At 32.6% G+C, this 22,307-nt stretch overlaps 2 protein-coding genes across 5 annotated transcripts in view; one reads left to right on the forward strand and one right to left on the reverse strand.

Moving 5' to 3' along the window:
• Positions 1 to 22,307, forward strand: part of LOC130898860 (midasin) — a 103,719-nt gene that overhangs the window by 25,227 nt on the left and 56,185 nt on the right. The gene's annotated exons all lie outside the window — the stretch shown is intronic.
• Positions 1 to 22,307, reverse strand: part of LOC130898862 (uncharacterized) — a 54,177-nt gene that overhangs the window by 6,600 nt on the left and 25,270 nt on the right. For all 4 annotated transcript variants that reach the window (XM_057808425.1, XM_057808426.1, XM_057808427.1 and 1 more), the window contains one exon: positions 877 to 1,223. In XM_057808425.1, the coding sequence (XP_057664408.1) occupies positions 877 to 1,223 (347 nt within the window). The remainder of the gene's footprint in view (positions 1 to 876; positions 1,224 to 22,307) is intronic.

A 22,307-nucleotide genomic window follows, 5' to 3' on the forward strand; every position in this document is an offset into this window, starting at 1 on the left:
ATTAAAATTCAAGTATCTGGGAACCCTATATTGCTGATTTCCGTGCAATAAACAAGTCATAATGTGCAAAAGAATAGTTCAAAGGAATAATTATGAAAATATGACATCGATTTGATTTCAATTGGCAAGTGATTGTGCATTTTTTAATGCATTGTAAAATATTGAGCACATAACTAATTCTGAAGGTTGAGTAAGTAGGTAAAGGTCTGGAATGGGAGGAGGAGCGTGCTTACGAATTAGGCAAACGGATTCAAAAATGAATAAAGAAGAAAGAGTCAGAATCTATCATTTAAAGAAAAGAAAGATTCGCTCAAATTTAGTCGCACCACACGTACCCCAGAAGGGAAGGACATATCGGAGATGCGACTCAGAAGGGCATAATAGACTGTTAAAGTGGTGGATAAGTTCAGTTCTTTGGGAATCAGCGCACAGCAGGAGGAACTTAATTTTCCATAAGATGCCCTAAGAATTTTACAGATTCAACAACGTCAATCAATGGTCACTAAATATGTCCTATGAAGTGCCGTGAGATCAGGGTCGCTCCAAGAGAAACTTGAATCGTCTGCAAAAAACTTCTTTTACCATTGATATTTAGAAAGGCGATGTCGTTGAACCTTGGGGCACTCCACATTCTATGGGCTTGCAAGATGACAGAATTTCTTAGTTCATTAACAAATTTGCGCACTATGTTCCAACTAAAACTCCTTATACAAAATTCATAACCATAAAAAACCCCATTTTTTTAAATAGCAAGTGTAGTTAAGTGACATAATTTGTAAAGAAACAATTTTAGATGACTATGTGTGGATAGTAACAGAGCTAAAGAAATCTGTGAATTCAATGGATTCGATTGTTAATAGAAAAAATTATAACTACCTGATAAAAAGGTAGGACCCAGATTTATAGTAATCGAAGCAAACCAAATCATGAAAGTACCGAATAGCACACATTGCGGCGAGTCCATTAGAAGCGGTGCGTCAGATATAGCTGCCGTTGCCACATCTCCGGCAGCTTCATCGTCGTCAGGAAATATTGGGGAATCATTTAGCACCGTTGTGAGCATATTTACCGTAGCTACTGTAACTAGAAGAAGAAATGCCGTTTCTACTAAAGAACATTTTTGGACCGGTTGGCAGTGAAGAATTGAAACTCCAAGAGGGAGAAGAAGAGCTGCTCGCGCACAATCGACTGCACCTTGGTGAAATAATAATCCTTGAGACCATCTGAAACAAAAAATAATCACCATGAATTATGGAAACTCTTTTGTTTGTCTATGTATTTATTATAAAGACAAAAACTAGTTTATAATAAATAGTAAATAATGAACGGAGCGACATAGGAAAGTAACCGAAGACTTTTAATAAATTATATAAGTTAGATAAGTATTACTGTTATGTTATCTATTAAATAAGCCTAGTGTAAGGTCGGAAGTTGAAAGTGCGAAAGATTATAGAAGCGATATGCATCGATACACAATTTTTAATACTGGGTGAAAGAAAACTTTCCGTCTTTCCAACCACAACACTCTAAAAACTGAATAACAGTCAAAACAGTGGGTTTTTCGGAGTGAATCGACCAAAAAAAGCCAAGTTTTATCGTTAATAATGTCACTATTTTTAGTATACCTTCGGTATAATATTTTTGTTTGTTACATAAATGTTTCGAGTAATTTGGAACAACTGCAAGAAGGAATAACTACCCCTCGAGTGCCTGATATAATAAGATCGGAAGTTGAAAACGCCTTAAAACTTCTCCGAAATAAAATTTCACCAGGTGCCGATCTAATAACGGTAGAGGTCTCAAAAGTTGTGGTCAAGGAGGAAATAGAAATATTCCACAAAATCTATAATCTTATGGAAATTGGATAACAGAACGGATTCCATGAACGGGGCACATGACGAATGAAGAAGTACTGAAGAGAGCGGGTGTGAAGAGAGAACCGTCCGCGGTAATTAAACAACGAAAAGTATCTTATTTGGAAACACATCTTGTGAGGACTGAGATTTTCAACTCTCAAGCTAATATTGACGGGAAAGGTCGACAGAAGGAGAGGACCAGGGCGTAAACTACATTCCTGGCTACGGAATATAAGAGACTGGTGTTGCTTCAGGGTGCAGCAACAGTTATTCGTCGTACAGAAGAGGGGTGCCTTCAGATAATGAATTAGAAGTTTTGGACAAGAGAACACCTACACGCTGCAAAGTGTATGGTACTTGAAGAAGAAGAAGAATCATGCTGAAAAGATAGGCAAGCATGGAAACAACTGCTGAATTGAATATAAATGGTGTCACTTTATCCTTTGGAGGATAATGGAAAGAGGAGGAGTTTACAGTTAAAATGAGATTACGCTGTAAAAGTGAATGTTTTATGTCGAAAAGCGTATAAATATGAAAAAAGAAAACTTAATCAACGTGAAGATGAATACAATGAATATTTCCCCGATGGATATATTTCACCAGTGTGAGAAAAACAAAAGAAACAGAATTCAATAGAAATTATAAAATTTCTGTAGTGAGTAAAAAGATTAAATAGTAAAACTTCTTCCATAGGTAATATTGATTATTGCTGGAAAGTCCTGCATTTAATCAATTTTAAAATACTCGACGGCTATAAAAAGTTCGTTGTTTTCTTGTTCACCTTCATAAAATCGGAATTACAAATTTACTAGCTGTCGACCAAAGGACGGTGTGCTACCTACATCCAATGAATAAATAGAAAACCCCCTCTGTCCAAATAAAGTAGATTTATATTTTGCAAGTATATTCATTTACTTAACTTATAGGTATGCTGTTTACGAACAGTATAAAATTAGCTGTCACGTTTAATGTTTAATTTTCATACATTTAGTTTATACTGTTGAGCAATTGATGATTAATACAATCCAAGAATGAATAATGTTAATTAAATGTATGAGAATCGAGACTTTTCTACACCAGTGGAAAATAAAGTGCCTGCAATTTGGATACCCACTTAAAGAGCTTAAATATAATAATGTAGATACTCATGCTACAATATTCAATAGCAAATTGAGTATTTATTTACGAGGTTGTCATAAATAAGAAACTCATTTTGATAATTTTATCACCATTTGTACAGACACTTTTATCTACGAAATTATAGATGTTGAAAAGTTTATCATTAATAAGAGACCGGCTTCTCCGATCCCTCTACAAAGAAGTCTGTCGTGACATCAGGTAGGTCATTACAACGACTTGAAGCTCTTTGTTACTAATGAAGCCTTGATCGTGCTTAATACCTTTGGTAATCAATGTCTTCGTATGCGACCGTGAAAAATTTGACTGCAAACTACAAAAGAAGTAAATTTTCCATTGAAGATGATGACCGATCGGAAAGGCCAGTTTCTGTGTTAGTCCCTGAAAATATCGATGCAGTTCATGACATGATTTTATCAGACCGTCGCATTGGGCTAGAACGCGTTCATCATATAGTTCACGTCAATGTGGATATGAGAAGAATTGCTGCAAAATGGATCCCCAAATGTTTGAATGTTGACCAAAAGCGTACAAGGGTAGAAGCATCGCGTTCGATCTGTGCTCGATTTGAAAACGATGTAGACTTCTTAAACCGAATTGTTACTATGGATGAGACTTGAGGATACATTTCTACGAAGCAACAATCGATGGAATGACGACACTCTGGTTGTCCAAGACCTAAAAAGTTTCGTGTCCAAAAATCTGCTGGAAAAGTTCTTGCTTCAGTTACAAAAAACTCCATTTAGTACTGAAACCATGTATTCCAACATGTCCCTTAACCCAAATGACACACAGTACTGATCTAGAGTCAGATACAATCACACCCCCATCTTTTTTATTTGACTTCAATCAGGAAAAACCCTAGCATAGATAGCATTCAGCTGGAAATATCGGATAATTAGATTCGTATACTCGTGAATTCGCAATTTCACTGTTATTTTTTATTACGTTAAGTAATACATCGAGATTTTGTGTTAATTGTAATACAATTTCAGTTTTCCTCTTCTATACGTTTGAATATACTTCATTAGTAAAAGCATCGATAACGATCTGAAGCTACTTTCTCAACTGAAATATTTATTTGTATGCCAAGGAATGAAAGTGCTACATAGTCCAACAAACTAGTATTTCAGCCGAGGCGTACACAACATTTTTTAGACGACGCATAAGATCCAAAACTTTTCCAATTGCACTGAGGAAAGAAAATAAATAATAGAGAATTATAAACATATTATTTATAATTTTTTCTGGTGACACCACTTCATAAAGAGCTCGTACAGTTTTTCGTACCTTGTACGATATTTATCGGTCTCATTGCTTTCTTCGGTGAGATCAAGTGGCGTGGATTCGAGTAACTCTTATTCATTACTTTGACAAAACTTCGAATAAAACAAATAATTTCAGAAAATTAAAAATTTGAAGTTATGCAAAATCATCGAAATGAACCTGTCAACTGTCAACATTGAAGTGGTTACTCCAGAGCGTACCGAAAGTGTTTTGCAGTACGGAACTGTCAATTTTACTACATGGAACACTCAAAACGCAACTTTCGGTATATAAGTGAATACAGAACGAACAACTTTCAGATGGCGTCGTCTAAAAAATAATAATTCACTTTTGATATATATCGTATACACATTTCTCAAAGTATCTTAATCAGACTTTTCCTTCAATAGATCGAATAATGTAATGCGACGTGGTAGTTATTATCAGAAAGAGATGGGGACGTCGGAACTTCTTTACCTAGATCCATCAGGCCTCGGGACAAGCTTCAAAAGAATAAAGCGAAAATGGATTGAGCTGTCGTTAGTAGGGTGATTTGTTTTGTTGGAAATTTTCTAAAAGATCTAATATAAAGAAACGGCTCGAGAGATGTCTAGATGATAAATTAGAGTTCGCTAGTCAAGGCAATAGGAACAAGTTAGCAATTAAATAGAACTGTCTTTCTATATTTTAAATGGATTGTTTTACCGTTTTTTCGGAATATAAATACTTGAAAACAAAAGATATTAGTATAAGTAAACATAACAACTGAAACGAAACACGTAAATATCAACGTAAACCAATTTATTTCAAATTTTTCAGTGTAAACCCACTTCACTCTTGGAGTATCTTACTAACTAGAAGTCAACAATATAGATTCGTTTGAATACATGTCCTATTGAGAACATATTTCTTATTTTCCACTCATAAGGGACTTTGTGTTTAGGGTAGAAATTGAAAAATAATATTCACATCTATGAGGATTCATGATAATTCCATCGCCTAAGAGATGGAAAAGAAATAGAGCAGTGTCGTGACAAATATTATCTGTAGACACAGAAAGTACGATTTTGGTCGGATTGAAAATTCATTATAGCAACTTTGTAGGTTTTGTATCTATTTACAACTACAATAACGTAAAATGCACCGTTCAGGAAAAAGAAAAATAAAAAAAATTGAAATGATTACAAATATTTTGTTTTTGGCACAATGTCATGAGCATAGACGCGCTCAGGCACTTTTGGAGCGCTCTGTGAGCCCCAAGAATGAGTGAAATTCAAAAAAACCACATTATAAAATGAAACCTCAAAGAACGATCTAAAAGATTGTTTTGAGGTAATTTTATTGAAAAATCAAACCTAAATTTATAAGAAAGGGTCCACGAAAAAAAAAATTTATAGAACAATTATATATTTTAGACGGGCATCTATGCAAATGGAGAATGCAAAAAATTTGTAAGTTAACAATTGCATAACTTTTTGAAAAATAACGAGAAAAGTATAAATCCAACGGGACAGATAGAAATTTTTTATTGGAAATTTCCTCTTAATATTTCTCGAGTTGTAAACAAAATACAAAATGCCTTTTTTTTAGTCTTAGTTTTTTGATAACAATTGGAAATTTTGGCGTACTGCGAAATCTTCAAAACACCTTTTTCCAATTGTCATTCTGGATCGATTGAGCTATCGCTCATATTTTTAGGAGCTTCTTCTTTGTGGTGATGGGCTCAATCCTTAGATTATCCACCCAAGCTAAGTTTTAGGGGCTTTACCACATTTTTCACGTTTTTGCAAATGTTTACTGGACTAATACTACAGTAGTATAATTTACAGAAGAAAATAAGCGGTAATAGCATTTCCTTCCCGAAAGTGAAATATCTCAAAGTATATATTTGTCCAGATATAGAAGCTAATATTTGCAGAGTTTCAAATTAATTGTGTAAAGCTACAGGTCAATGGGGAAATCAAGAAAGAAATGCGCCTCGAGATGTGTTAAAAAGTAAAGGGTAATTATCGGTAGAGGAAGTTATTTAATGAACAGAAAGAAAAAGAAAATAAAATTCTGTGGTATTTTTTCTTTTAATACAGGCTGAACTTACAGTTAATTGAAAACAAACTTTGAAATATAAGACCAGGATAAGCCTTACGAGTAAAATTTGGAAAAATTTTTTGTTCATTCCAATTAATTTGAAATTATGTACAAAATTAATGTGTTTGAACTACTCACTGAAGTATTTTCATTTACAAGAAACACAACACGTAAACAATCGGAGCCAGCGTTTATCATCTCGTTGTCATGCCTTAGAAGTTTAAAACTCCGGACACCTGCAGTCGATGAATTGTTTTATAGGATCGTAGTCGTTGAAGCTGCTGTTATATATTTTTGTTTTATTGTGATATTTTTCTAATCTTGTTAATAAAGAATAACAATCGCATTTATTTTCAAAATCGAAAACAAACGTAATACGAAGAGAAGTTTCGACGGCAAGTCCCAGGCGTACTTTTATTTTCCTCGTGTCTATCTTGAAAATAAATAGATCCCATTTTTTTTGTGGGGATCGTAATCCAATAATATGAATATGAAAAGAAATGGATTTCAAAGACAATGACGCCACTTTTTATCCGGTTCTTCGAGCTATTGATATGAAATATATAATATAGATCAACCAGATGTTTATTCTTAACCTGGACCATCAAAAAAAGGACAGAATAGAATAAATTTGGAAAATGACTTTTTGGAAATATCACATAGAAAACGCGCCGTCAGACTCTACTAGTTGGTTGAGTTATGAGTTATAATTGATTAGTATATTGGATTATTAATGATTGAACAGATTATTATAACAAGATAAAATTATGGCGAATGGTTAATATATATGTATGGTGATAAATACTGGAGATAATCGTTGTACAGGGTTCTTCACGACGAGCTGAATCGTATATGGAATAGTACTGCGACTAGTGTTTTGAAAATTTGCTTGCATGGGTTTCCCAAAATGCTTGTTTCAGTTTTCTGAAACTCCCGGTTATACCGGAAATGGACCCAAACTTCGTTATATTGAACGGAATGCTATGGTTTTTATTAAATTTTTGGAATCTACGCAAAATTTCAATATAACTTTATATAAGGCATCGTATGCCTAAAGTCAACCATTTTTTAATTATTTCACATAATCGAAATTTTTGGACACGTGCAGTCCTCCACTAGAAAAATTATATTTCTAAGTTTGAGTGAGTCGGGTCGAATATTTTAGGGATTTGGACAAATAACCCTGACAGCTTTCTAAATCTGTGAAAACCTTCTTATATAGGGTGTTCAGGAAATGGTGCCGAATTTCACTTATTAACATTGAAAACAACTTGACGTTTAAATGTTGCAAAAGTGTTAATTACGTCCTGTTTAGGATTTATTAATGAAAATTATTTTAATTTAATGGTAATATACGGGGAATGTGATAGGGTTATTAAACGAGCCTGCGATATTTTCCGTTTGCGATATCCGGATAGACCACGACCCACCCCTGATACACTTACCGTGCAGCGGATATCACCCCATTAGATTTTTTTCTTTGGGGTCGTATAAAAGATGGTAAAAGACGGCAACCATTCCGAACATTCAGTTTTAGAGTGTAGAATCCAATGGTAAAGAGAAAAATGGGGGTTGCTATTTAATAAAAAATTAAGTTTTCGAAGTTTTTAGATAGCGAAATTCGGTACCATTTTCTGAACACCCTATATAAATTTTTATCAAGGTTTTCACAGATTTTGAAAGCTGTCAGTGTTATTTGTCCAAATCCCAAAAATATTCGACCTGACTTACTTAAAATTAGAAATATATTTTTTTTAGTGGAGGGCTGCACGTGTCAAAAAATTTCGAAAATGTGAAATAATTAAAAAATGGTTAACTTTGAGCATACGATGCCTCATATAAAGTTATTTTGAAAGGCACCTCAACAGCAAAGTTTGTTGAATACGGATATATGACAACAATACGGATTTGTTTTTACAAATAAAAAGCAAGATTCAGATTTAATGAGCTGTTGCACGTTTTACCCAGTTTAATTCTGTTATTTTATCTTTTTTTAACTTGTCAATTAGGCTAAATAATGAAAAATTTTATGTGATGTATTCGCCTACTTATATTTGCAACATGAGTATACTGTTGAATGGCAGTAATGGCTCAATTTACTCGTGTATCATTTTAAACCGGTCATAGTTCACGCCAAATAAAATGAAGATTTTCATTGTTCGCTATAAAATACGATTCCGTAATTTATGTCGACGTTCATGTTCATTTTATACGTAGTTGTTAAATAGTAATATCAAATTTTTAACGACTAAGCTATCCAATCCTACAAATTTGAGGAAGCAGAATAATAAAAAAAAATAATATGGAAGACAATTATCGTTCATAACATTTTATAGAAGTGTTTAAATGACTATACATAATACACTGAAGGTTTACGTATATCTTTGATATTGATATTCGTGTGCCGATGATAGTCGGACGTAGCCAAATCTGGTGAATAAATTTAGTAATTCAAACCTTAAATCACGAATTTTGTGCATGGCAACATAAGATTTGTGTGCAGGGGCGTAATCCTGCAAAAACAAAACACCAAAATGCAGAAAGCTTTGGTGTTTTGTTTTTGCAGGACAACGCCCCTCCACACAAATCTCATGATTTGTGGTTTGAGTTACTAGAACAACCCCCTTATTCACCAGATTTGGCTCCATCCGACTATCATCTCTTTCCTCAACTGACAAAAGGTTTGAAAGGTCGTAAATTTTATTCCAACGATGAGGTAATAAAAGCTGCGGAGGTCTGGTTTGCAGAGCAAGAAGAAACATTTTTTTTTGAAGGTCTAGAGACGTTGCAGGTTCGCTGTAATAAACGTATCCAATTGAGAGGAGAATATGTTGAGTAAAAAAATATTTTGACATTGAATTTTTGTTTGGTTCTATAGTAGGCTAAGAATATCCTCGTATATGTGATCAGTGTGCTGGAACGGTCGACATTTGCATCGGTAAGAGTGGTAACTGGAGTTGCTTTACGTTAATCGACTTATTCACGCCTCCCTTCGAACTGCTCCGCCTTTTCAAATACCCGTGTTTCCGACAAATATTTCTTTTTATACACCTACTGCAGTTTGCGAATTATTTTGGTAGGTTTTTGTTATATTTAATTTAATGGAATTGCATCACGACACGTTTCTTGTAATTTGAGTCACCCATTTCCCGAAACAATACAAACTTCAGGGCAGAAAAACTGAAAAAAGAGCCTATTTGCTAGGATGAAATGACGCAACGGTGCCAGTTTTCGAGTTATGGCTAAATTATTAAAACTTCACTGCAATATCCAGGATTCAAGAATTATTTTGGAAAATATATTTTGATTGACGGTGTTTTGTTGTATAAATTGATATCGATTGTAGTAGGGCGTTTTGTGGAAGAATATTGAAAATATCCTACAATTATAAAAAGCAAATGTCATTAAAAAAATTGCTAATATTTCTTTTTTGATGACATTAATTTTTGCAGTGGGATATTCTCTTCGTTGCTAGAAAATTCACATAGATGTGTTTTTGAAAGTGAACTATAATTACCTAATCAATCCGGTCTCAATAGTATCATAATGATGATTGTAATCGTAACCTAATTAATATTCCAATTCTCCAAATTTCTTAAATTGTAGTAGAAATTGTGGGAGCGTGACACATTTCAATTCTAATTAATGAAGCTTCTGTTTGTATATCTAAAACTACAATATTAAACGCCTTTGTGTCCTGGAAATTCGATGGAACTATAAATTTTTCAAAATCAATAGCGTAATTTATACTACATATAATAGAATATAAATGTTCATGGTTTTGTACATATTAATTCAGAAATGGTCAGTCGATGCTACTTTGCATAAATATGATTAAATGTAGTTGGATCTACGAAGCATGAAAACAGGAAATTATTTTAAGCTCTATTTGTTTCTGCATTAATTATCAATTCATCGTTCAATATATTTTGTAATTGAAATCGTTTAACCTTTCTTTTATAACGTTAAACCTTGATTTTGTTCCGTTTATCTGGCGAAGTAAATTCCTTGTATGGACATAATCGTGAAAAATTTTACATTTTCAATAGGGTCAACCTAAGGTGATCCTAGTGTGGACCTCGTTAGGATAACCTTTCAATAAGGTGATCCCGAGAGGTCCATGCACGGACATGATAAGGGAAACCGTATAGAAAATTAATTTATTTTAACTGTTAAGTTATAAATAATAACTGTTTTAAAGTTAACCTTGATTCGACCTGATAATGTCATTATGATGTTTTGAGGAAATGAAGAAAAAAATCACGTCAGAACGGGAATCTGCAAAGGAAAGACCACCGCGGTTAGCAACAAAATAAATTATTTTCTATCCGTTTTTTCTTTATCTTCAATCAAAAATCAAGTATACAGTCAACCTCTTCGTGTTTTATTTTAATAATACTTTAACACGATAGATTTAAGTCGTCGCCTTCTTGATTATGGATGAGAAAAATATGATCCACTCGTACGTTACGTCAAGAACTTAGTCAATATATCGCACTTATTTTAATGTTCGAATTTACTTAGGAAAATAGAGCTAATATTGTAGTCATGTAAAATTTAACAAATAAATTATAGTTAAAAACTGAGAAGACGCTTCTATAGTTAATCGAACAAAAAAACTAGAATCTATCACATATTCATGGTCAGTTTACAATTGAGAATGTTGCATATCGAAGAAAAAATATGGAAATTTTTGTAGTGCAACTAACAAAATTAGTTTTCTGAATATTGAGTTTTCAATCGAATCTTCAAATACTTCAAGTTTTTACCTTTTGTGACGAGCCATGCTTTGAAGTCATTTCCTCCACCTACTAGTTACGGAGTATTGACGAAATCAGCGACCTGTACAATTGCCAGACATTTTTAATTCAAGATAAGATATAATTTTACTTGGGGACTTTGACCTATTTACTCAGGTTGCTCATTTTCCATATTTGCAAATCGGCGGTGGTAATTGCAATTCATTTAAAGTTGCAAGTCTCCGTATTATGGAATAGTGATTGTAAAAAATGAAAAGCAGCGACCGGAAAAATCTTTTGTGTGACTCTGGCTGTTTCCGTTTTGATCGCAAAACTTTATTTTGTGGAAGTATTTTATCCAGAACGTTCAAATTCGTTCTAGTCCGTTTAAAAATAAAAAAATTCTATACGTTCTTTTGATATAGAATTAGATATCAGCATCAGCTCAATCTCACGGTGGTTGATACAGAAAATTCCGCTTTCGGGAACTTTTGAGTAGAATGTTCATGAAAGAAAAACTTGTGAGGCATATAACGCTATCCCAATGGACAGGTATGATGCACAATAAATGTATTTGTTCAATTGTTGAACTTCAAACTTTAATTGGATTATTGGAGCAGTATTAATCATTATAAAAAAACCCACCCCTTATTATTGCTCTAAGTCGTGTCATAGTGAACAAGTTTTTGTAAAATATTCTTCAAAATAAAAGAAAGTGATATATAATTTTTTTTTAAATTTTTTGTTGAAGAAACCTGTTAAAGAAATCCCAATAGTAGAAGCATCATAAATTAATTTTTGCCGATAAACATTCATGTCTACTATCATTTTATGTTATTTTTTGAATGCCGCAATTCTCGATTAATTAATTCCCTGATGATGAATAGATGGTAACTCGATAATTTTGGTGTTTTATTTCCACAAACCCGCAACATCATTTTGATTTTTATTCAATTCTACCCATTGTATCCCATATAAATTATATTCTATTAGTAAATTTTATCAAGAATATTAAAATTGAAATCTAAATAGTATCATTGGAAAATTCTGTGGCTGATGGACTTGTTTCCAAGCTATTTTCTTTCACACATACCATTTCTTGATGGATCGGTTGATTAATTTTCCAATTAATTGGAAAGATACAATAAGAAAAGAACTTTTATTGAGGATATGGCTATAATTAACGATAACGGCCAAACTGATGTGCTTCAAGTTTGTACTAGAGTGAAAAAAAGTCCTCCGCGAACTGGTGAGTGATGGCTGTCAGGTCCAACTCATTTGCGTGACCGGTAACTCGGGCAACTTAAAGTAACGATGAGGTTGATTCGATCAGCACCAGCAAAAAGTTGGTAGGTGACATGCCCAGTGACGTTTAAAGGTTCCAGCTAAGGGTGCCTGACGAGGAGGAGCAATCGATCATGACAGCCCACTGTCAAAATTATGAACAAGTAAAATATTGTCAACCGCGGAACCGTTTCCAATTCTGCGCAAATTCTTTTCTCGTTTTTTTCAGATATCTCCCACATTATTTTATCATTCAAAGGTTCTCTTGAAACATTGTGTCGATGGCGATCAAACAATTTATGCCAATGTTGAAACGAGTAACATTATTTTAGTGCCACAGGGACGGAAACAACGAGCTGACTATCGCGAAGGAACGAAAAAGACCAATTCCTGAAAATATAGCCTGTCATTAATATTAACGGTTCAAGAAGATAAATTTTGTTTGTGCAAGAATCTGCCGGAAATCTCAAATGTCGCAATGGCTATCCCAGAAACGGATTCTGGTGTACACTATTTTCAAGTTAAATTTATTTTTGTTGAATCTCACAAATAGAAATGTTCTCAATATATTTTTTTTTTGGTTTAATATTAAGACGTATTCCTTCCTCTTTGTTTAGTCCTTGCTTGTAACTATTTTCACAGGAATAATATACAATGTGTCTATGTAAAGAAAGTTTTTTAATAGTTATCAAATATTTCGACAAAAAGTTATTTTTTCATACAGGTCTCCATGGTCAAAAAAATGAATTGCAAACATCGGATAAATGCCATTTTTGCTCAAAAATAAAATACTTTTATTATATCGAAAATTAGTATGAAGCAAAAATGTTTAAAATTAAGAATAACTTTACCATTGCTTGGCGTGAGTACAATTTCCGTGGCGGTGCGATTCGACAGCATTTAAATCAAAAATGAGGAATGAAATTTTTTGATATCTCGCTTCGTTTTCGAGATATCGATACTTACAGTTTGATAATCAAACGTTAGTTCAAAATTCGCTTTATTTGAACAGATGGCGTTCAATACTTCGTTTCAAATGAATATTTTAACACTACAAATTCAATATGAATGTTGTAATTTAATAAACAAAAGATTTTTTTATTCAATTTTTATATTATTTACCCTGATAATCCAAAATTATATTGAAAAAACAGATTTTTATAGCAAAATGATAACTTTCATCACTCTGTGATAAATATAACTTAACAAACGAGAAATACATGAATAATTTGATGTTTTTCATAAACAATTGTAGGTTGTTTTTCATTATTTATAAAATAATTAATGATAGTTCGAAGATTTACTTAGTAATTTAATGTAAAAATATCCTCTTTCGAGCCAAAAGTACGTTCTGAATGCTTTCAAAAGTTATTTATTTAAGTTAGGTTAGATTAGTTGGTATTTTTTTGTATAACTCATTTCTATAATAAATAGATAAAAAAAAATGTGTTTATATATCTTAGAAACTAGACCTTTTACAAACGGACTGGACAGTTCATTAAAAGACAAGCTTTTTACACATATAAACTAATATCCTCAGTCCTTTTCTAAACGTACTAATCCTTTTATATATGGAATATTTTTCAGTCTGTAACATATACAAATATTAAATAATAATAAATTTTTCTAATTTGAAATATCGATATCTCGAAAATGAAGCGAGATATCGAAAAATTTAATCCTCATTTTCGACTTATTTTGGGTCGATTTACAAAATGGCATAGTCAAATCCAGGCGCCACGGAAATCGTACTCGTGTCCATTGCTTATTTACATTGGGAAAATATTTTTCCGATATTTTGAAACTGTAAGAAAAACGTTTCATAACTTTATGACTTGTGGAGATTTATATTATAAATTTTGCAAAAAAAAATTGGGGATCGGTAGTCATTAAAAAAATTGTGTGATAATAATGAAAATTAAATAGTTGAACTTTTTTAGTTCGGAGAAACTTGTCTGTGGATGGTTATTTGCGCGTTTTAAACAATGAAATAAATGATTTTTTTGAAAACTTTTCTTCTACTTGAAGGTCAGCAGATACGAATTCAGATACGATCTTATGAGGTTTTATACCCAAATTTTCCACGTAATGGAGTAACAGTAGGAGTAACATCAGTAACATTGGCGGATGTTAGTGGTTTAATGTCCAATAGTGTAAACTGGGTTCGAAATTTAGTCACAAGCTTCCGAATAGTTTCCTCAGTAGGCCGACCAAACTGCCCATAAATTGGAAATGCTTGATTCACTCTCTTAACCAAGCATGAATTTTGATAGTAAAATTCAATAATTTGCAAGCGTTGTTGTTGACAATAACACAAGGCACGTTTCACGTGTTGCCAAAAAGATACCAGCAAAAAAATCACTCACACTATAAGAAATTGTTCCATTATAAGTGCAAGAACTAATTCGATTTAAAAATAGAAATAAATCATCGAAAATATCTGTATGTGATAAATTTTAGCAGAATAATATAACTATAATATTATCTCCGAGGACGAATTAAGGAGTTTCCTTGATGCGTCCGCCCCCATTAACTACTATTTTTTAAATATTTTCCTCATACTCAACTTTTGTATTTTGTTATTTTGTTTGATGATAATTTATTTGATGTAGAAATTTAACGTTTGATATAAATTTTTATTATTTGCTTTCTTGTCTCCACTGTTTTCTCTTGGTTGATTTCTATTTGGTATTCATTGTTCGTATACCATTCATTACGTTTATGTCTTTTTTTTTGTAAACCTATTTTATATTTAACGTAAATTGAAATCAACAGGAAACAGGATATCGTCCTTTCCGCTTCTTTACTTCAAGAATAAAGTGTTATGATAAAATCTCTCTTTTAAGAACGATGTATTATCAGGAGACGGTCCTGAGGAAAGGACGTAGTACGCGTTATACGTAACGATTTGGAGCGGAAACGTTCCATGAGATATAAGAATATAGACGAGTTACAAAAGTAACAAACTTTTAAGTAGTGATATTTCTCTAAACTTTGGAAAGAAAAAATATATTGAAAAAGGTAAGTTTGGGTAAGGAAGATTATAGAAACAAAGTTAAATATTCGATTCTTTATACAGGATGTTTCTATATTCGACCGACATACCGTTTACAACTATATTTATAACTAAATAGAACATGGATACTATTGAAAAAATAACAAGCATAAAATCTTGGGTAACATTATAATTGTTGTCGATTCTTCAAACCCATATTTTCCAACCAAAAAACCAGGTAAATTCCTGAGCTTATTCTATTTCCTTCACAAATTTACCATGACAATTAAAAACGTTCTCTGCTTTTCAGTTTTAATTGTCCTGTCTCTCTCCGGTTACAAAGGATAAAGAATCAAGAACGATAAAATATTCTTTTGTTAAAAGTCGTTTCTATCCTCTAATCCGAAAAGAGATTTTCTTTTTGTCAACCAGTTGCAATTATTCATCATTAATTTAGATAAGAGGTTTTAGTACATTCAAAAAGGTAAATGTAATTCTATGATATTATCCGAAAGGAACTTTGAGCTTTGCCATTAACCAAATGGAATAAATTCAATAATAAATGAATGGAGTCGCCCCCAATATATTCAAACAATTATCACATCAAATTGTAAACTACTATGTATGTAAGGTTCTAATTTAGTAGTGTAAGGTATTATTTAGAATGAAACAGTAGGTAGCTTACACGAAAAATTTATATAATGAAAAACGGTAATGATATAAAGTTCAAAATAAAAGAAAAAACAATAGAAACCAATTTTGGATTTCAAAAACTTTTTAGTTCGAACATTATATCAAGCAAGGAAGCATTTTTCATGCAGTAAACGTTTAAACAAACCAAGAAATATATTTTTCAAATTATTAAATTTGAAATGCCCAATACCAAGCCTCAAAAGTATGTATTTGTCCTAAAAAAAATTTATTTCCCTTTAGAAATTATTCCGGCTAACGTGAGATTTTTCAATCGAATATTATCTATTCAAATTGGAAAAGATTTTGAGGTCTACTTCAAAATTCAAATCAAAATTGTGTCGTGAGATTGCGGATTCACTCACAAACAAAAAACGAAGTTGAGTGAAAGAAAAATAAGAATAAAGAAATAAATTCCAAAATGTTACAATACGATTTTGAATCGGAACAGCGGAAACATCGAATCTGTAAGTGTTAACTGCACAAAGGGATAATATTGTTGTTTGGAAGAAATACAAGCTTTCGTAAATGAATAATCGGTCTATTTACCATTTCACGTTCCACGTATTTTAATAAAAACGTATCGATCAAATTGTATAATTGCGATATAATTTGTTTTTCAACCGCGAATAAATTTGTTGTCGATTCAACATGAAAACTGTTTTTTTTTTGTTCCAAATTTTTTGTAGTATTGAATGAAAACACGAAATCCGTTTTTCTCGTCTCCTTTATTGTTTTGACGCGAATAATATTATACGTTTTTAGAGTAACATGATATATGAATTGGTTGTGTTGCTGACACGTTTAAACATATTGGTTCGCCGATTAATGGAGAGAGAAAATTAATAGTCTTGTGAAGGGGCGTCTTCGGAGAATAAAGGCCAAGGCTATTTCTCGAAATTAGTCCCAATTGTTTAAAGTAATTTGATTACATGCTTCATAAAAATTTAGTTGTATTAACAAGTAAAGTCAGATATAATATTCACAACGATATTAACAGGCTTGCCCCATTAAGTCTTGAATGCTTCCTGATTTTTGGAAAGAATATTTCTCTCTGATTCTGAGCGTTTTGTTTCCCTTTACAACCTTTGAATTCGGAGGAATCGTTCTATTTTGATATTTTGAAGTCCTGATTTGATGCCATCGTAGTTTTTCTTTGGGGAAGATGTTGAGCGTTTTATTTATTTTGAAATAATTCGTAACCGACGCCTAAGGGGAATAATTGATTCCAAATAAGTCTTCTCAAAATAGTTCAGAATAGATACACTATGGGTTAGATGTTATTACTGTTACGTATGTGCGAATAAATATTCCACCATTTATCGATGTTACCGATGGATCAATGTATTTTGTACAAGATTTATACGCGAGTATGTCATTTACGAGTCTAAATCCACTAACGGATTAGCATATTTTAATGTTACTAGTACGTAACAACGACATTAACATACTGCTCATAACTCATAACAAACATGAATTCTATCGGTTCTGATTATACCATTCCGACACCACAATATCAGTTTTTATAATTTTGTTGTTTTGTTTCATTTAACCGCTATGGAATTTTTTATTATTCGATGATCTTCTTTATAATAGTTTTTATATAGTTTTATTGAACTTACCTTATTAGTTTTTATGTTTAAATGGAACTTCACTCAAATCCATCATATTTTGTTCTCTAAACACGGAAACCGACAAAAAATTAATCACCACACTTAGATTTCCAATATACTAGTTTATTAAATAAACAAACAATATTATTGAAGTATCAATTATCGTAACGAAATAAAAAAAATATCACGGTCCAAGTTTTACATTGAAAATACTAAATTATAGTAAAAAATGAAGTCGGTTACCTCATTGTATGGTGGGAAAATTTGAGTTATTTTGTGGATTTTTCTTTTTCGTCGTTTCTGGGCGAATTAACCAACAAAAATCAGCAATCATTGTCGCTGACTATTTCCCACTGTGGCGTTTTTCAATCTTCGTTATATCCTGATGAAATCTTTCACCTTGTTCATCTTATACGGCTCCAAGATTTTTAGGAAAGTAATCAAAATGCAAGTCCAAAAAATGAGTCGTGACATATTGCATCCTAAAGCTTTGTAAGCAGAAAGAAGCCACTCACAAAGAAAACATCAGAACTTTATAAAGTCTCTATTCACTAGAATCTTTTGGAAAACTAAGTTCTTGAAGAAACCCTGCAGCATCATTACAATGTACCAAATCATCTTCTTTGGAAAAGTAACCCGTAAAATCGGCGTGGCTTGGTGAGATTCATTTAATTCATAAATTTCTTTAAATAAATAGAAAGATGGCGTTGTTTAGACCATGGGTCCAATACCTTGATTCCGATAAAATACTTGCGTATATGGCGGCTTGACAACAAACTGATTTTTCTTGGTTGAAATTGACAAATAAAATTTTCCTCCCGATATTTCAATGCTATATGTTCAAGCATCTCTAGTAAATTGAAGATTTTACTTATGTAAAGCATATTTACGAAATAACTGCCAGAGTTTCTTTTATGTATGAATGTATTTTTTTCTTTTCATTGTCTGAAATGCGAATGAATAAAGCCCCGCTTTTAAATTATCAAATAGATGTACCTTGGCGTTACAAAATATTACTGCGAAACCTTCCCGAATTTTAACCAGCACAAGTGAACATTCTGCAAGCAACCTACGCACGACTGTTATATTTTCCTGACATTTACATGCAACCCAGCTATATTGTCCATAAATACCGTACATACATAGGCGTCCCTTTATATTACATAGAAAAAATTGATAAGGATAATCTCAAATTCATACTTGTTAAATTCGTTCGAAACCGAAATGTGTCGTTTAGAGTCGGTGTTGGTGTGATTTTTTAGGTGTTTACAACAATTTCCCTACGGTGATTATTAGTTTTCGCTATGTTTTTGATATCAAGAAAATATTTCTGTCGAATATTGGGGCGCAACATTAGCATTAGGGTAAATCATACTCCAACTCATCTACAATTACTACGTCCTACCTTTTGTATACACCAGCGCCATTTCGAATTGTTATTTATCGTATTCAGCTGGAAACTTTTTCGACTTTTCTCCCATATGAAATACTGTTCCTTCTCTCTACCCTCCATATATTAGACATAGTTATGTTGATCTTCAATTCCTTAAGAAATATTTGCTTTTAAAGTGGTCTAATTGACGACCTCAAGCAAGGGTTCGCTGCTGGGTGTAGCGGAGTAACAGACACATGTGTTTTAAGTTCACCCGAGCAACCGGCAAAAAACAATCCCGTTCGTGTTGTTTCCCAAGAAAATTTTAGAGATGCAGTTGAAAAGTAAAGACTCTATCGAGTAAAATACACTTTCTTTCGTCATGAAATGTTGAGTTTTCCAGTTTCTTCTTCGGCCGGGGACGTAATTTCCCTCAGACTCTACGTGTCGTGAAAACTTTTTAGTAAGATGCGACCCCGAAGCGAAGTTTGAGCGCATTTTACAAAAAAATGACAGCTCTTAGGGAAAAATTACAGGGAACCTTTTTTGTAGAAAATTTCTTAAACTACATTTTTGATCTTTTCAAAAAAGTGCAAAAAGTGAATTTTTAACCCTCTTTTAGTTACATATTGACCGATTAACTAATAATAAATAATTTTTGAACGTGTTTGTGTTTATGTTATTATATTTACAAAAGACTTGACAGTTATATCCATATAAAAGTATACACTCATTTTAGCTTGGACTTTTCTCTCATATACAAAAAATTTCTATTTATTTTCTTCTCCTCAAATGTAATTAAACAATTTTTTTAACAATAAATTCTAATAAATTTATGGCCAACCCAATTTGAAGCCTCATTTTATCGGTCTATGATGGAAAAATTATATAGTTGGAAGTGGATTCTGATTGAGCCGAAGGCTCAGCTATTTAGCCATTGTGCCCGGGTCCTACGAACCACAATTCATGGTTTTTATAGAGATATATCATTCGAAATAGAAATTTTTCTAGGCAATCACCACGGTTATATCAATAATGAAAATAATTTGAAAAACTTTTAAATAGAATATTCACTAATAATGCACGTTATTAGTTTTTTTCCCTTTATTATGGAATTGGAAAAACTGTTTCATTCAAAATCTTCTTAAATTGAAAAATTTCAATTTTCACTTGGAATACGATAAAAAAAAAAGAAAATTACGTGGGTTTCAGTAACGGTATCCTCGAGATAGATGATTTTTATAAATGATTACTTGAAAATAAAATCAAAAGTTTTTCAGCGTCCCTGTGCGCACAAAATATTTCAATTTAAAGACTACATATTTCTTCTAAATGTGTACGTTGCTTATCCACTCATATCTTGGTTAGGGTCGTTCTAATTCCTTACTGGCCTCGGGGGTGTAATACCAGTAAAAAATATATAACATTTTTCTACCGTTAATCTCTTTCTGAATGAGAAATGACCTTAAACTTCCGTTGAACGTTTAACGATGTAATTCCGTTAAGCAAAACAAGTTGAACACAAACAAATTATTCTCTAATCCTCCTTTCGAGACCTTCAACAGAGATTTTTTTATCAATCTACTTTCACAAATAGGTCATTGATTTCAATTTTATTTTTCTCGTTCCATTTTTCCTTTTATAGATTTTCAAAATAAATAATCTGGCATGTATTCTTCACAGATTTTCCTCTAACAACTGTAGTACTCAAACGGTCATTTTAATCATAAAAAGAGGTAAATAGTAGAAAGATATTTTCAGAGAAATTGCGATGATAAGAAAATTATGTAGCTGTAATTTTCTTACAAAAAAACTTTGACTCATTACACCTTAAAATCTTTCTCCCACTCTTCATGTGTCCAATTTTTATGTTGTTTCGCCCACTGCAACCTTTTAATTAGTTTAATTCACTGCTACACTTTTAAAAAGATCAAGTTCTCCCAATCTCCTTTTCACTGTAGAAGTACTCAACGGCAGATTGATCTGAGGTGCTATCTAAGGGTCCTTAAGTCGTCGATCATGTTTACTAATCAATATAATCTTCGGCAGTCCGCTCTGAACGGTTTGTATTGCCAAAGATCCTGGTGGACGTAGATAACTACGAGGATGTATTGATATCTAGTTGACCTAAACCAGTTTCATGTATAAACATAAATAATTCATAAAGGAAATCCCCCATACTTGGTTTACTACGTGAAAGATGAACTTGAATAGAAATATTTGCTCATAGCTATTAAAGGAGACTCATCCATTAAATATAATTTTCTCGTATTGTACAACTCCATACATTCTCTTTTATATATAAAACTGAAAACTCATCATAAACATTCATGAAACAAATTTCAGCGTTGGTTGAAAAACCGGATTTTCAGCCAGTGGTATATAATTTCCACCTAAGTATGCAAATTTCCCACGTAGAGTGCTTAATATTTACTCAACCAAGCGTACGTGAAATTCTCATCTGACTTAACATTTCAGAGTTTATTTAGTTTAGTTCATAAACTATCCAGTTAAGTATTTAGTTTCGTTGTACAGTGAAAAAACAACTTTTTACGCCAGATTCACTTGAAAATTTAATAATATTTTGAAATCATATGACTTTTTGTTTGAGGATTCTATGTGAGTAAGCGATTTTGGAAACAGCTCAACTTGTTTCGAAAAGAATTATTTTGAAACTAATCGTTTTGTGAAACAGGCGTGTAGCTTGACTCCTTTTCACCCAGTTCCCGCCCAGGCGAGTTGTCTACAATGTTCATTTTTGTTTTGGTGGCCTTGAAAGTTCGAGCTTCCATTTAATTCCTCAGGCCAGCTATCAACTACGCTTTGTGATTCGTTTTCTGTGTGCAAAAAACGTTCCTCCCGTGGTCATTCCTTCTTAACTGTGTGAGGTGTATGGCAAAAGTGTAAGAGTGTGCAATATGTCAGAAAGAAAAAAATATGTGCGAAAGTCAGAATCGAGGCGGTTTACTCGGCGACCTTTAGAACGGTCCAGAAGTTAGACAGGGTTGCATTCTTGATTAACGCTTATAGTGAATAAGTCATGAGAGAGGCTCTAGGCGGATCAACAACCTGCGCTACGCCGACGAAACACGGATAATAGCGTCAAAAACAGAAATTATGATCAGACCGTCTGTTATCAGTGAAAAATATGGCTTGAAAATAAACAAATCCAAAACGAAAATAATGATAGTTGATAGATAAGACAACAATTCTCCATAAACATCAGAAATTGCGGCTACGAAGTGGTAAAACAATTTTAAGTATCTCGGT

The sequence above is a fragment of the Diorhabda carinulata genome, chromosome 10, assembly GCF_026250575.1.
Source record: "Diorhabda carinulata isolate Delta chromosome 10, icDioCari1.1, whole genome shotgun sequence".
NCBI lineage: Eukaryota > Metazoa > Arthropoda > Insecta > Coleoptera > Chrysomelidae > Diorhabda > Diorhabda carinulata.